Here is a 16,517-nt window from a genome sequence, read left to right as displayed (position 1 = left end):
CTCTCAGTTCAGTTTGCGTGGCTGCTAAAAACAGGACTTTTTTTTGCTCTTCCCAGCAGTAGTGCAATATCTCCCCCACCCCCCAGATTCCATCCTAGCTACACTGCCATAAAAGTCAGTGAGGTGGAAGCTATGCCCACCCACCAGCTTTTTTTTTTTTTTTTTTTTTTTTTTTTGCTAGAGCTCTGCCAGCAGAAGCAAAACTCTCCCTGCTCCGTTCATGTGTAATTTAACTGACCATTCTTTAATGTAACCAGTCAGAAGCCAGGCCTGTAGCCAGCCAGCCTTTCCACTTGGCAGCTCTGCAGGAAGCCTGGAGTAACTCCTGTAAGCTATACAGCTTCAGGTGGGAGGACATGGGAGGTGTGAGAAACAGGAGTAGCAGAGTGTGGAAAGCTCATTTGCTTGTGCTCTTGTCGCCTTGAGCATCTCTGCAACATATTTCTGAGGAGCTGGATTTCTTCTGGGTGTGAATATGTAGAGGGGTACAGAGGATGAACTCTACTGTAAATATTAAATTTCCCCCAACATGGGCTGAGGGGCTGGCAGTGGAGGCAGCATCAATTGCCTTTTTCAGCATCAGTGGCTAACCAGGTCATCAGCAGGATTGGGCTAGTAAAGAAAAACAAAGCAAAACTCATTCACAGGCATCAGCTTAACACTGCAAGCTGTACGCATAAGTCACTTCCCTTCCATTTCAATTCAATGTGAACTCTGATTGGCCGTTCTTTATCTGCTCTATCTTATCCTAACAAGTAAGCTACATCCCCACATGAAAACAGTACTGGGACGAACTGTATCTGTTACATTACCTTTGTTTTTCTACGTGCTCCAGGTTGTTGTTCTTTTGCCAGGAACAATGGGAGCCATTTTTTTTCTAGCCTCATCTGAACATACTTTTGAACTTCTAGAAGAGCTGATGAGGAAAGTCGATCATGAAGAATGCGTCCCCAGCCACCACCTGATTGCATTATCTAAACAAGCCAAATACAATAATAGGGTAGAGAAGCTCTTTTGTGTATGGGCAAAAGGCACTCTCTCTTGTGACAGATACAATGCTATGGAAACATGGACTATTCAAAGACTATTGTGGTAACTTCATAAATATTAAGTGTATTGTTATGGGAGCTAGAACAGACCACTTTGGCTTAAACCCCCTTTTTGAATGGCTTTTTCTTAGCTATACTATGAATTACTGGACTGAAGCCTAGGATCTGAGCCATAGGGTATAAATTCACTAGGCACTGACAAACTATTAAGGATGAGAAAGCCTCTACTAAAGGGATCGAGTACACCTTATCCAGAATGGAACCAGACTGCTGGAGTGGAAATTGATAAGACTTTAGGAAGTTTGCTTAAATGCAGAGCTGAGGGAAAGCTGATGAGTGCTGGGTACCCTGAGGTTAGATGTAGGTTTCTGCTAGGCATACCAAAAACAGAAAAGTAAATTGCAATTTAAAAAACATGTTAGAAAAACTAATTTTGTATGCAACAAATGGCAGCTTACTTTCAGAACATCTGTGTGTCTGTCTGCTTTCATCTGTCCTTAAGGAGGCAAACTGTAAGCTTCAGTGCCCAAAAAGTGAATCGCTGGGCAAGGGTGTGTTTAAGCAGCTGGGGTGACTATGAGGACTCAGTCTTAGCCCTGAGGGCCTGGTGCAGCTGGAACATAAAGTCCCATTTATACAAAGGGATAACAGACAGAGAGTTGCACCCAGAAAATGTGCCAGAGAAGCACAAAGAAATGACGGAGAACCTATGTAGACTCAGGAAGCTTAAAGCCTTTATGCCCAGAATGTGGGATCCAAACATAGCTAGCCTGGAGCGTATCCAACTGCGGGAGCTCTACCAGAACTGTGCCAGCCGTGTATAAAAATTGTTTTATGTACTGATACCTGATCTTGTTGTTCTTTTGTAGCTGGACTATTGGGTCCAAAGAAGTATTTTTTATTTAGGTACTTGTTTTTAATGTCTTTAGATTTTTCTTCTCTTTTTTCTTTTTCCTTGTGGAGCATCCTTCTGAACTGTTCAATGTCTATCCAGCACGTGAGATCCATGCTACAAAGAAATCAAAGACAATATTCTTTATTATTCCATGTTCATGTCCTTTCCATCAGAATTCTAACAAGTTATTATTTTAATCACAATTCACAGAGATGGAATCAAGTGTCTAGACCTTGCTTGCTACATCAGGGGGCTGACTTTTTGCCTCATTTATTCTGTGCTAGATGCAAAATCAGCTAACACGAGCATGACTGTGCCATATGTTCAGAACTCAGATGTACAAGGGGAATGCCTTCAAGTCTTAATCTATAGTACATCACAACAAATAGTTTCTTTGATGAATTTGCCTCTTGTGCTCATTTTGAATAATCTATTAATAAATTCCTATTTCCTCAAATATTTTATTATCCATGTTTAAATGAATAATTTCTACATATAATTCTGGGCCTGTAAATTGCTCATAATCAGTTCAATATGAATATTTTATATTAAAAAAATCCAGCTCTTTAATGACTTAATCTTGATTGTACATACAAGTTGCATAATGCTGTTTTGATTCCTTAATCAGAAAAGAGAAATATTTAGAATACTCACACTTTCAAGTTAACTTTCTGTGATTATTCTCTATTAAAATTGGGTATTTCTGTGAACATTCCCAACAGTCAACTTGTTTGCTTGAATATTTGCAGAAAGTGAAATATGCAGAGGCAGACCCAGCCAAACCACTTCAATATTTTGTTCTAATAAATATTTGCTGACTTTTATTTCATTTTTTGTGGTATTAGCTCACAGGCAAAATTTACAAAAGCATCTAATTGACTTAGAAACTGTAGTCCCATTTTCAAAAGTCTCTTGGGTACTTTGGAGTTTAAGTCCTACTAGGACTTAGGCTCCTTGGTAGAGCTCTTTGGAAAAATTCCAACAGAACAATGTTTCATTGGAATTTGCCGATTTGTCCAAATTGGAATGTATAACAAAGACTGTTCAGTTTCAAAAAAGTTTAGTTGGAACACAGCCTTATTTCCTAGCAGTTCATACGCCCAGCTCCTTGGCAGCCCACCACGCAGACTGCCTCAGAGTTGGGGAACACATTGCTTCTAGGGTCTGCAGCGTGCCAAGTAGACTTCCTCAGAGCCGGAGACCCCAAAGCTTCCAAATCAAAATAAAACTACAATTTGTAACCTCAAAATCCTCCATGAAACTGAATGTCTTTTCTCCACATAGTTATACTCTTAAGTCGCTTATGCACTTTTGCCTCTTTTTCCCTATTCCTAGTCTATAACTCTATTACTATTTACCTGGGCCCAGTAGACAACACCCCTAGCATTAGAATAGGGGAACCTAATTTAAAGAAACGGTTGCGTGTAAAAGTGGATTAGAGGGCTGAAAAAGGAAATGTTTAAACTATTTTCAACAGTTATTTAAGAACTGAGTACTTTTGCAATTTTCTGGAATGTTAAAAATATGGGGACTAATGTAGGAAGATATAACAAAGTTAGGGACAAAACCCACAATTACTTCTGATGAAAGTTCTGTTTAAATCCTTTATTTTACATAATTTTAAAAATTAGGTGTGTGCATAATTTACATATGCAGTTACTGTGATTATGTGCTTCAATGTGTTACATGCATGAACCAGAACTAAAGTTGCTTAACACTTGTGATAGCTGTGTGCCCAAATTCTTTTATTCATATTTCTAATTCTGAACCTTCAATTTGAAAAAAAAAGTTCCAAATTGTGCTACCAAAAGGAAGCTTTACTCATTAAAGATCAAATTCTGTGTTGGGTGCATGCCTTTAAATGTTCCTGTGACGCAGGCAGGATTTGACCACAAATGAGTTCATAATAGGAGATTGATTCCTAAGAGACAGCTGAGAGAGATATTCTGAAGTCTCAACAAAATGCTCATTTTAGTGCATACATCTAATTCTCAAAAAACAAAACAAAACAAAACAAAAAAACCCCACCCACAGATAGACTACAATCCTGTAGCTCTTATATAGCCAAAAATTCCCATAAAAACAATGGGCATTCTGAGAGCAGAAATGACTGAAGAACAACAAACATACACTGCAGAATGCTCTTCAAGAAAGAGTCGGAACTGTTCTAACTCCAGTCCATTGCGGAGCAAGTCATGAAGATGACAACCTCTGTAGTCCTCAGGAACTTCACTCAAGAGCTGTGCTTTGCTGAGTACACTAGGCTGAGATAGGGGACTGACTTCAGGTGCAACACTCTAACAAAAGAAAATTTCAATTATATAAAATAAGTTTTCTGCGTCTATAACCTGGACAATCTAATCATTCTCCATTGTTTTAAATCTTTATTGTTTTTAATTCCTCCTTCTCTTCTGTTGTTGATAATTCCTGCCATTCAGTCACTTTTTCCTCTTGTTACAGGAAATAATGCTCTGTCATGACCAAGGAATGATGCGGCTATACAGAAGTTATTACATTGCTGGAGAGGCGTAGAATCTATCTTGATAGAAAACTTCCTGATCCCCAAGGAAATGAATTGCATGCTACTAAGGTACATCATTGGCTTTATTTTACACATATTGGATCAGATTCTATCCTTAAATAAACCAGTCACTCAACTGAAATCAAGGGATTTACTCAAGATTTAGGGCTCAGTATGTAGAAGTTAGACCATTGCCTTCAATGGAGATTGGATCAGGCCCAAACATGGATGTAACTGAGGGCATGTCTACACTAGGAACTATTTCAAAATAGCATGTCCACACTATGGAGAAGCCCTGAAATTAGTCCGAGGCAGGCTCCCCTAATGTGAACATACCACCTCGACTTAGAGACCCAGGATGCACTGGGGAGTAATTACTCTGAATGACTCTGGGGAGTAGTTATTTTGAAATAGCAACAGTGAAGCACCCACACTGCTGTTATTTCTGAAATATGTGTTATTCCTTGTGGGAAGCAGGAGTTATTATTTCAAAATAACAATCCCCTTCTTTCGAAATAAGGGGCTTGGTAGTGTGGATACTCTGCTTGTTATTTTGAAATAACTAGATAGTGTAGACCAGGGCTGAGAGTAGAATTTGACCCATAATTAAAACAATGATGGCTGTCAACCAGTCCTTTGAAAATTACTGCTAGTGAAGAGCACGGTTGGTCCGTCAAACATGCTTACAATCTACTTTCATTGCTGATACATAAAGTGTTAAGCCTCTCTTGTAGAAAAAGAGTTTGTTTTTGTTAGTAGGTGCTTGTCTTACCTCATCCTTCTTGGAAACACTCTCTTGATGCAAAGCTTGTAGCTTTCTAAAGTACACTGAGTCCAGCTGTCGACTTTCTTCCACCAGCTCCACCTAATAAAAATAATATCTTATGTCATCCCCACAGTACATATTATAGAAAGATGGAGAGATGGGTAGGCAGCTTGCCAATGACAGTGGGTAGAAAAGAAACACTCTTGCCAATAACGAGACAGATGTTTAAAAGAAAAAAATCACTCAATGCAAGTTGCATCCCCATGACAGCCACTGAGAAGCAGCAGTACAGTTCTTAGAACTATAGTCCTCACGAGGAAACGATGCTTACCGCTTCAATAAAAAATCCAACCAACACGTATGAAAGCTATAAGACAACTATTCTGTGCTTGTCCTGTTTTCTCTATATTGTGTCAGTTGGTGCCCTTAGATTGTAAATTGTTCAGGGCAAGGAACTGAGTGGTATTTTTTAATCTGTGTAGCACCATGCACATATACAGAGCTTAACAACAACCACCATCTTGCATTTGTGTGCTCAGATCAGCAATTATGTGAAAAAGCAACTTCTTTGTGCACTGTGTTGGTTGGAATATTCAAACGTGGCAACTGGATATTTACCAAACTTGGACCTACTGGTTCTAGTGGGGTAGTAAGCTATTACAGACATGCTTCCTCCACCTGTCTTAATTATGCAAAAGCTTATATGAAAGAGAAAAGGAATATTTCCAAATTAAGTTCTAGATATTAATTCCATACTCTGCATCATATATCTGAGTGCCCACAAGCCATGATCTAACTCTGTTCTATTACCGCACAAGCCTTTTTTTGTTTGTTTGTGTGAAAATATGTAATTTTAAAACAAGCAGGAAAATAGCTTCAGACCATTTTGTACAAAGATTAAATCAGAGAATTGATAGAAGTGGGAAGAAGTGGGATAGAAGTCCATTAATGTAAAAGGTTATTTGATTGGTATTTTGGTTTTTATGAAATATATTTTGACCATGCCCCAAATGTATGATTTAAGATCCCTCTTTTATTGCTGGTTGAAATATCTTGTTTTCTATGGGCTCCATGTACCTCTTCTTTGTTGCCAAGCAAGTGGGGAAAGGGGACATAGAGAGTCTCCTTTCCCTAAACAAGTAGCAAAGCTGGATCATTCCTAGAGGGAGGGCTAAGTCTATGTAGGCTATGTATACACCGCAGGGAAAAGTCAGAAAAAGATACGCAAATTGTAAGCCGCAATTTGCGTATCTTTTTCTGCTTTTCTTCTGAAAGAGTATTTTCTTACATTTGGCCCATCTACACAGGGCCAAATGTCAGAAAAAAACCCCTCTTTCGGAACATCCCTTCTTCCTCATAGAATGCGGTTTACAGAGATGCTAAAAAATGCATCTGCTTTTCCACATTTTTTTTCAGAAAAGCAGACGCATTCCTTGGATGCGGCAGAGCTTTTCCGGGATAGCCATACTGAGCAGAGCATTGCAAGAAAAGGTCATAGTCTGAGAGAAGCAGCACAGGGTTCTCCAGAGTATGTGTTGTTTTGCCCACCCTAAGGACTGTACCCTCTACTTTCAGCTGGATCCAACGGAATGAAGCCCTATATTTTTATGCAATTGCCCAAGTCTCGTCTGTTATTAGAATATTGTCATTTGAAAAGTTTATGCACAACCACACAACAGGAAAGCAAAGCACCACCAGTGCTGAAAGGGTGATAAAAGATTCTCATTTTATCACTAATAGAGACAATGCTACATGCATGAATTTAATATAAAGCAATCATAGAAGGTTTTACATTTTCAATTTTTAGAAATATGTGAAGAAGCTATCCCATCATTAGACAAGATAGAAATGACACATTAAAAGAATACTCCAAAAGTATCATCCCTCTTTTAATGAAAATAATATTTTTAATAAAAATAATATGTTATAGTATTGATGAAAGTTTGTGTGTGATTTACAATGAAACCACTTGGTCAGAGCAAGTGTGCAAAATGTGTAAGTGTTATAATGTCTAATTGGCATATCATGCTATTGAATGGGTTGGTCCATTACACCATAATCTCTAGAGCACTAAGGACTGTAGTTGAAACCCCTTTCTCATGACAAATCTTGGAAAGAGAAGAGAATATGGCACAAAATGCATGGCATAGCAAAATTCTGTTCTTAGCCTGATGCGTAGCACACTCATAGCTGTTCATGCATGTTGAGACCATAATAATGTTTCTGCTATGAGAATTTCCCACAAAAGATCTCAAAGCACTTTATAAACATTAACAAATATACCCTTATTCTATAGATGAGTGATTATCTAATGCTCTTTTCTTTACATGTAAGACTACATCTAGACTTCAGGTTTCTTTCAGAAGAAGCTTTTCCAAAAGAGATCATCGGGAAAACTTCTTTCAAAAGAGAGAGTCCACACAGGGGCCCTGAGGTGCCCAGGGGATCACGCTTCCAGCTTCTGTCCACCCCCGTCCAACAGACAAGCAGTCAAGGGAAGTGTCCAGCCATAGTGCGATCCCATGGATGGGAATGGGGCCTGGAGCAACTTGACAGTCTATGGGGTTCGCACAGACACCTGCACCTAGCACCGCTGTCTGCGAGAGCGGGTGGTTCCTCGAGCGTGCAGACATCCTCGGAGTGCTTGAGGACATGTGTGCGTCCTTGAGCCCAGCCTGCTTCTTGCAACGTCTAGTGGTGGGAGGACGTCCCCCCAGGGGTCAGATGTGTGTGTGGCCTCCGCACAGCCTGTGACCACAAGCCTGTGTGTGCTCCAGGGCTAGCTTCTGATGCCATGTGCTGCACACTGCCACCACACATGCTTGCACGTGCACGGAGTGCAGCACGCTGCCCAGACCAAGCAGGCTGAGTGACAATCACTCCCCATCCCCTCTGCACCCATCTCCTCCTCTCTGTGTGTGTGGAAAACTGAGCGCACTCACCTGATGATCCCTCCCCAGTGTCAGAGGATGCCTGGGAAAGCTCCAGGGCCTGGGGTACCACTCCAGAGTGAGGGTGACTGTACTGGCCGTGTCCTCTTCCTGCAGCTGCTGTATGTCCTCCTCCTCCTTGTCAAGAAGCTCCAGATGGGTGACCACAGGCAGGGCCGGTCTTAAGCTGATTCAGCCGATTCCCCAGCATGGGGCCTAGTACCTTATGGGGCCCTGCGCCCAGGGAAATGTTGCATGCGCAGTGCACCAGGAGCATGACGCTTGCGCGGGGACCCTGGGCACACAGCGCATGCGTCGTGATGTCCCGGGCACATGGCGCATGCTCCATGCACCCGGGGGCCATGCATGCATTGTACTCCCAGGGCACTGTGCATGTGTGGGCGCACAGCGTATGCGTTGTAATGTCCAGGACACACGGGGCATGTGTCGTACCTCCAGCACACAACACATGCGCCGTGCTACCCGGGACCCTGCGCATGTGCGGAATCGGGCCCCGCGCTCTGTAGAGCCGGCCCTGACCACGGGCATCTCGAGCCTCAAGTCCACCAGTATGAGTGAGTCAAAACACACAGCCTTGTCTAATTACTTCTTGTTGTCATTTTTTTTTTTTTTTTTTTTTTGTAAGATGCAAAATTGGAATTTCCAACTTTTTTCTCTGGCTTTACTTCTGAAATAGTTCCTCCCTCAGGATCACTCAGCCCTTACTTTATATTCTCTTTCTATAGAGCCACTCCCACCTAATATCTGAATGGCGTACCAGGTAAGTCCCTCAATGAGTCCTGCCCCAGAGTGAGAGCTGCACTCCCTGGCCCTGGGGTATCTTTGCCACAGCCCCTTGACCTTGCTCCTGACTTGGTCCAAGGTGCGGGAGTGGTGAAAGAATACTAAATTCTTTTAGAGCAGGCTCACTGCCTATCTACATGTCAATGTGTTTCAGGCAAACACGGATAGACTGTTGTACGACATTACCTCTCACTCTAATCATGACACACAACTTAATCTAAGCACTAAGGCAAGTTTAAGACAATCGTAATTTAGGGTCATTTCTGAGAACATAAGAACAGCCGTACTAGGTCAGACCAAAGGTCCATCTAGCCCAGTAGCCTGTTTGCCGACAAAGGCCAGCACCAAGTGCCCCGGAGAACACTGTTTATGATATCTTTGTAGTTAAAAACAGGCTCTGTGGCCACCCATGCTAAATAAAGTCAAAGGTGTGGCCTTTAGTCGGTGGTGTGATTATGAGGTAGCACAGAGCATGCCATCCCATATGGAAAACCTGTGTGTCAGTGAAATTCAGGTAGTTGTTGAATCTCCATCACTGGAGATATTTAAAAGCAGGTTGGATAGACATCTATCAGGGATGATCTAGATGGTGCTTGGTCCTGCTGAGAGGGCAGGACACTGGACTCGATGGCCACTTGAGCTTCCTTCCAGTTCTAGTGTTCTGTGATTCTATGATATTTCCCAGAGCAGAAAGGCCCAATTCATTAGAGGACTGTGCAAGTTGTATCTGCAGAATGGTGTAGCCTACTCACCATAGTGTGTACTACTCCATGGGGCAGACTGCAGAGGGGGACTATGGCTATGGCCCCATTCTTTTCCTTATGAGAAATACTTAGGGAGCAGTGCTTGAACTCACTCAAGCCCAGTGACTTGAGTGGGCTGATCAAGGGACAGAATAAGGCCTCCTCCCTAGCTGGCCTGGAATAAGTTACCTTTCCATAAATGCATTTGTCCACTTCCACCATTTTCATCCATGGTACCAACAGAAGTGTGAGGATATATTCTTCTGCTGGGTCAAAAAGATCCTCATAAGGTGGCTCAGTTTTCTGATAAATCTCATTTTTCTTATCCTGTTGCAGTCCAATATCCATGCTGGCAGAAGGAGCAATGTAAGTGGCATAAAGGAACTACAGTAAAAGAGAAAACAACAGTTTTATAAACCACCATCCATTCTAATGGCCACAGTAAATAAATTAGTTTGAGTATGGCAGCACACTGTTTTTTATTATCCTAGTTATTCTCTCGGTCACGTTATCTCCCCTCCCCTCCTCCTCTATTCCCTCAGCACTACTAAGTTTTCCAAAATACAATTTCTGCCACAGCTCCCTGACTTCCTTACTCCTACATTTTCTGCTTATTATAAGCATCTTTGATGCCAAGATCATGCATAATAGAGATGATAATACTTACACAGAAACATTTTGCTGATCCTTAGTTACATTCAAGCAATCACAATAGCAACAACAAATGTGGATCATCATCTATGAGCTACACACTGTTATTATTCTAACAATTTAATTGTTACAGGATGCTGTGTGCTGTACCACAATGAAGTCATTTTTGAAAGATGGTTACTTCTTGCTTTTTACAAATCAAACTGAGCAAGGTTAAAATTTTCAATTCTAGGTTAAAATTCCAAAAATACCAATAAGACCACAGTCCTGGTTTAGGATCCACTAGCACAGGCTTCTGTGTTAATTCAGACTCTATTGATTTTATTAGAACTCTACCACAGCACAGAAGCCCACTTGAGAACTGGGGACTTTCCCAACAGAGAATTGGCGCCTAAAACCTCACTAAAGCAAATATGTATGAGTCTATTATAACATTCATACAATTTTAAAAACAGCAAGCAAATAGTCTGGTAGCACTTTATAGACTAACAAAACATGAAGGGTGTGTCTACACTGGCCACTTGAATTTCCGCAAAAGCACTGACGATCTCATGTAAGATTGTCAGTGTTTTTGTGGAAATACTATGCTGCTCCCATTCGGGCAAAAGTCTTTTTCCGAAAAACTTATACGAAAAAGGGCCAGTGTAGACAGCAGAGATTTGTTTTCCGCAAAAAAGCCCCGATTGCGAAAATGGCAATCGGGGCTTTTTTGCGGAAAAGCGCGTCTAGATTGGCCACGGACTATTTTCCGCAAAAAGTGCTTTTGCAGAAAAGCGTCCTGCCAATCTAGACGCGCTTTTCCGAAAATGCTTTTAACGGAAAACTTTTCCGTTAAAAGCATTTCTGGAAAATCATGCCAGTCTAGACGTAGCCAAAGATGGTATAATGAGCTTTTGTGGGCACAGCCCACTTCTTCAGATGAGCGGAGAAATTCCATACAATTTTAAAACATTCTTTGTCATTATTGTTATCAGCATCTTATATCATTAAAATTGTAAGAATATTCAAATTTACAATGCAACTTTGGGGGTAGAGTCTGAGCTGGGGTAAATTAGCATGACTCACTGACTTGAATGCAGCTACACTAATATACACCAGCTGAGAAAATAGCTTTCCTGGTCAGCTATATTTTTTGGTTTTCATGCACTAACAAAATACCGTTGTATTTTGGTGTCTAGCACAGCAGAGGAATGTTTACATAGTTAAAAACTTTTTTTCTTTATTTGTCATATCAAGTTCTGTCAAATTTCAATACCATAAAAAAAAACCCTTCCAAAAACAGTTACTAACCTTTCTGTAACTGCTGTTCTTCAAGATGTGTTGCACATGTCCATTCCAATGAAGGTATTTGTGCACTCTAAGCAGAGTTTGGGGAATTTTTTCCCCTACTGGTATCCATTGTGTCAACTCCAGTGCTTAGTCTGGTGCTAATAGCATTGGTATGAAGGGTTCTGCTAGACCTGCACCCCCACAGTTTATTTTTACTGACTGACTACAATAAGGAGATGGAGGGTGGGTTTTGGAATGCAAGACATTTTGAAGAACAGTTACAAAAAGGTCAGTAACTGTTTTTTCTTCTTCAAGTGCTTGCACATGTCCATTCCAATGTAGGTGACTCACAAGCAGTTGTACAGGAGGTAGCCTCAAAAATTAAGGACGGGCTGACTGCAAGACTACACAGCTGAAGCTGGCATCATCTCTACCTGCTGGATGACAGAATAATGTGTTGAGAATGTGTGTATGGACCACCAGGAGGTTGCTCCACAGAGACTTGCACTAGGAAGTTGTCTGGGGAAGCCTGTGATCTTGTGGAAAGAGCAGTCAGATTAGCTGGGAGGGGTAAAATGCTCACAAATTTGTAGCCCGCCTGGATGCATAAAGTAATCCAGGATGAAATGGGAAGGCCCCCTCCTTCTCTCTGCTACCATGCTGAACAGCTGAGATGATCTGCAGAACAGTTTGGTTCTTTGTATATGGAAAGCCAGAGCCCATCTAACATGCACAGACTAGAGGCTCCTTCTATTTGCATAGTGGTGAGGGCAGTATACTGGCAGGAAGACTGCTTGACTGGAGTGGAATCATGAGACCACCTTTGAGAGAAAAGACAGGTGTGGATGCAGCTGAACCTTACCCTTGAAGGAGATCGCATATGCGGGTTCTGATGTAAAGGTTCAGATCTCTGACACCCTTCTGGCTGAAATGAGGGCCACTTAGCCAGAGAGGTATAATAATGGGCAGGTTGCTAGCTATTCAAATGGTGGGCCCATGAGCATTGACAAGACAAGGTTTAAAGCGTAGGGAGGAATGGGTTCTCTAACCCAGCGATATACCCTCTCTAAGTCTTTGAGAAAATAGGGTCACCGTTACATGTGAAAAAAGGATTGGTTGTTGACCTCAGGCTAGACAGCTGAGATGGCTGTTAGGTAGATTTTGACTTAAGAGAAGGCCAGACCTTGTTTCAGCAGCAGAAGGTACATCAAAATGAGTTGCAGGGTGCACTGCATAGGTGTAATTCCCCATTGGGAGGACCAGAGAAAGAACTGCTTCCATTTTGCAAGGTGGGAGGCCCTGGTGGGGGGCCTTCTACTGCCTAGTATGACTCTACAGACCTCCTCCATGAAAGCCTGCTCCTCAGGGACCAGCCATGAAGCTTCCATACTTCTAGAGGAAGAGAACTGAGGTTTGTGTGGAGCAGCTAACTGGTCTCAAGAGGACAGGTCTGGGTATAGAAGCAGGAGCGATGGAATCTCCATTGAAAGGCCTAAGACAATGGTGAACCAATGTTGCTTAGGCTGTACCAGGGCTATGAGAATAACTCACACGTGGTCCCACTTGATTGTCATCAGAACCTTCTAAAATCAGCAGGAGAGGAGAAAATGCATAATACAGATGTTTTGTACAAGACAATAGGAATGCATCTGTGAGAGACTCTGAGCTACGGTCTCACAGGGTGCAGAACTGATGGCATTTCCTGTTGTTGCAGGTTACAAACAGGTCTCTCAGCAGAGTACCCCCACCACTGGAAGATGTCTCTTGGGATGTCCAGTTAAAGGAACAAGATCTGATGAGCTGATCTGCTAGCTGATTCTGTGTTCTTGGAAGACAGGATTCTTCTACACAGATTGAGTGAACAATGCAGAGCTCCTACCATCAGATTGCTTCCTGACACAGGGGGAAGATTGCCATCCGCTCTGTCTGTTTATGTAGAACATGGCCATTTTGTTGTCTGTGAGAACTGATACATTCTTGTTCATAATGTGAGGTAGGAACACCTGGCAAGCTAGATGGCCCTCATTCCCCAGAGCAGGGGTGGCTAACCCGTTACAGGCAAAGAGCCAAAATAGTGCTGGATATAGCACAAAGAGCCTAAATAAATAAATTAAATAAAGACACTGCCCCTTTAAAAAAATTCCAGTTTGGCTTTTTGGCCACATCTGGCTTCCATCGGCCAGTGCCATCTTGCCGGCATCATTTTGTTTTGCCGCGCCAGAGGGCTCCCCTGCACCCGGTGAGCACAGGGAACTGGGGGCCGGGGGCCATTTCTAGGAGCGCAGGAGCGGCTTCGTGAGCCGAAGGGGAGGCTTTGCGAGCTGCACTTTAAGGGAGGAAAAGCCGCATGCAGCTCGCGAGCCATGGGTTGGCCACCCCTGCCCCAGAGCTTCTTGACATTGATGAGAAAGGAAAGTACTTCTTGAGACCAGAGGCCCTGAATCCTGAGAGACCCTAGGTGGACGTCCCAGCTGAGGGCTGATAACATTGGATGCCAGAGACAGTTGGGGCTCATCTACACTGGCCCCTTTTCCGGAAGGGGCATGTTAATTTCACCTATCGTAGTAGGGAAATCCGCGGGGGATTTAAATATCCCCCGCGGCATTTAAATAAAAATGTCCACCGCTTTTTTCCGGCTTTTAAAAAAGCCGGAAAAGAGCGTCTACACTGGCCCCAATCCTCCGGAAAAAGCGCCCTTTTCCGGAGGCTCTTATTCCTACTTCAAAGTACGTCTACACTGGCCCCTTCTTCAAAGTAGGAATAAGAGCCTCCGGAAAAGGGCGCTTTTTCCGGAGGATCGGGGCCAGTGTAGACGCTCTTTTCCGGCTTTTTTAAAAGCCGGAAAAAAGCGGCGGACATTTTTATTTAAATGCCGCGGGGGATATTTAAATCCCCCGCGGATTTCCCTACTACGATAGGTGAAATTAACATGCCCCTTCCGGAAAAGGGGCCAGTGTAGACGTAGCCTTGAAGTCTTGCACATTCTGCATGGTGGTTTAGCCACTATGTCAGTGTATCAAGGACCCAAACAGGAACAGTGACCATTCAGTCCAAATGATGATGCATAACTGTAGCCTTCTTGTGGAAAAGCTTATGCAAATGAAGCATGGCATGGAATATCGCCTCACTTCATTTGCATAATTAATTAGCAACCGCTTTTGCACAAGAGTATTTTGCACAAAAAGGAGCTGTGTAGACAGCTCCTTTTTGTGCAAAAACCTCCTCTTGCACAAGAGCCATTCTTCCTCATTTTTTCAGGAAGAATGGCTCTTGCTCAAGAGGGGGTTTTTGTGCAAAAAGGAGACGTCTACACAGCTCCTTTTTGTGCAAAATCCTCTTGTGCAAAAGCAGCTGCTAATTAATTATGCAAATGAAGTGCAGTGATATTCCACACCATGCTTCATTTGCATAAGCCTTTCCTCAAGAAGGCTACAGTGTAGCCATAGCCCAAGAGAATATACTTTGGCCAGCCAGGCTTGGAGAGGGCTGAGATGTAGCCTCATGTGTTGCAGTGCATACATGCATGAAGCCATGTGGTAGGAGCTTAGCTTGTCCCCCAACCTGCTGCACCTATTCCCTGGACTTGCAATAGTCAAGGGACAGGAACCCTGGCCCCTGATCCACTGTGGCTGGTCTTTATACCAGCGCTATGAGGACACATCTACATAGCAGTATTATTTAACATAGTCCGTGTCTACACTACAAACAGTTATTTTGACATAATGTCAAAATACTGTCGAGCTGGAGTACGCCTTACTACAACTCTTGTAACCCTCATTTTACGAGGATTAGGGGAAGTTGGAGGAAGAGTGCTCTACCTCAGACTTCCTGCTGTGCGGACAGCAACAAAAGCCGAAATGCTCTATTTTGAATTAGGCGACGCAACTGACCTAATTTAAGTTGTGTAGCTTATTTTGAGTTTAGCCCTGCTGTGTAGACGTTTCCTGAGTGTGCAGCAGCAGAGGGTGCTGAAGCTGAGCTGATGGATACCATTGGGGGGAAAAAATCCAGCAACTCTGCTCGGAATATACATACCCTTGTTGAAGAATTTAACCAAATTTATCTGATCAATGAACACCTCTGCCTAATTACAAAATAAACTGAAATTTTGCAGATACAGCACTAATTAGACTCACAGTGATGTCAAATCTTGGAAGTTACTTAAAACTAATAAAATTACAATTACATCATATTTTAATCTGATCCAACACATTTCATATGTAAAAAAGCCAAGTTAGAAGAAGAACAGTCCAGGCATATAAAGCTGTGATATCTATAAAAATAACCATCTCATAAAGAGGTTAGCCATTTTATTCAAGTCAAATTAGACAGCAATCAGACTAAGTTGGTCCACTTACTATGACTCATAAAACCACACACTGAATTAGTGAAGACCGCAATGTATTACATTTAACCTGGTTGTTTAAATGGCTAACCCTCTTGCAATGTGGCTTTTTAAAAAACAAAACACATCTTTCTTAGATGAAACGGTTCTATTTGCAAAATAGTTTCATTCAAATGGCTGTTTGTTTTGGGTTAGAAATTGGAGAAGTAGGATAAACTAATCTATAAAATTGCCATGATATACAAAGTCATAAGTTATTAACAGATTTTGAAACCACTACCTTTGCAGTATCAGGGCTTGATTGATGCCACTTCCATTTCACAGGTGGAGATGATACAAAGTGACTTCATACATAAAAACAGATATTACATCCACTAAGCCAGGGGTGGGCAATAATTTTTGACGGGGGGTCACGTCAATATTTTTGAAAGTGATCAAGGACTGCACTTTTCTCTGGAGCAGATGTGGGGTTTGGGACTGAGGTTGGGTGCAGAAGGGAGCTTGGGATAGAGGGCTGGGGTGCAGGAGAAGGTATGAGGTCTGA

General features: G+C 42.3%; 1 protein-coding gene across 4 annotated transcripts in view; it reads right to left on the bottom strand.

Annotated features, from left to right (window-relative positions):
• The window catches only part of RGS22 (regulator of G protein signaling 22), a 111,836-nt gene that overhangs the window by 25,066 nt on the left and 70,253 nt on the right, over window positions 1-16,517 (bottom strand). For all 4 annotated transcript variants that reach the window (XR_012901293.1, XM_025184322.2, XM_025184323.2 and 1 more), the window contains 5 exons: window positions 9,898-10,092; window positions 5,238-5,330; window positions 4,075-4,241; window positions 1,896-2,058; window positions 813-974 (listed from right to left, as the gene is read on the bottom strand). Coding sequence is in view for 3 of the 4 variants with exons in the window: in XM_025184322.2 (XP_025040107.1) it covers window positions 813-974; window positions 1,896-2,058; window positions 4,075-4,241; window positions 5,238-5,330; window positions 9,898-10,092 (780 nt within the window). In the remaining variant the exon portion in view is untranslated. The remainder of the gene's footprint in view (window positions 1-812; window positions 975-1,895; window positions 2,059-4,074; window positions 4,242-5,237; window positions 5,331-9,897; window positions 10,093-16,517) is intronic.

Source organism: Pelodiscus sinensis, chromosome 2 (assembly GCF_049634645.1).
Source record: "Pelodiscus sinensis isolate JC-2024 chromosome 2, ASM4963464v1, whole genome shotgun sequence".
Classification (NCBI taxonomy): Eukaryota; Metazoa; Chordata; order Testudines; family Trionychidae; genus Pelodiscus; species Pelodiscus sinensis.
Note: the sequence above shows the minus strand (reverse complement) of the source record. Positions and strands in the feature narration are given on the sequence as shown.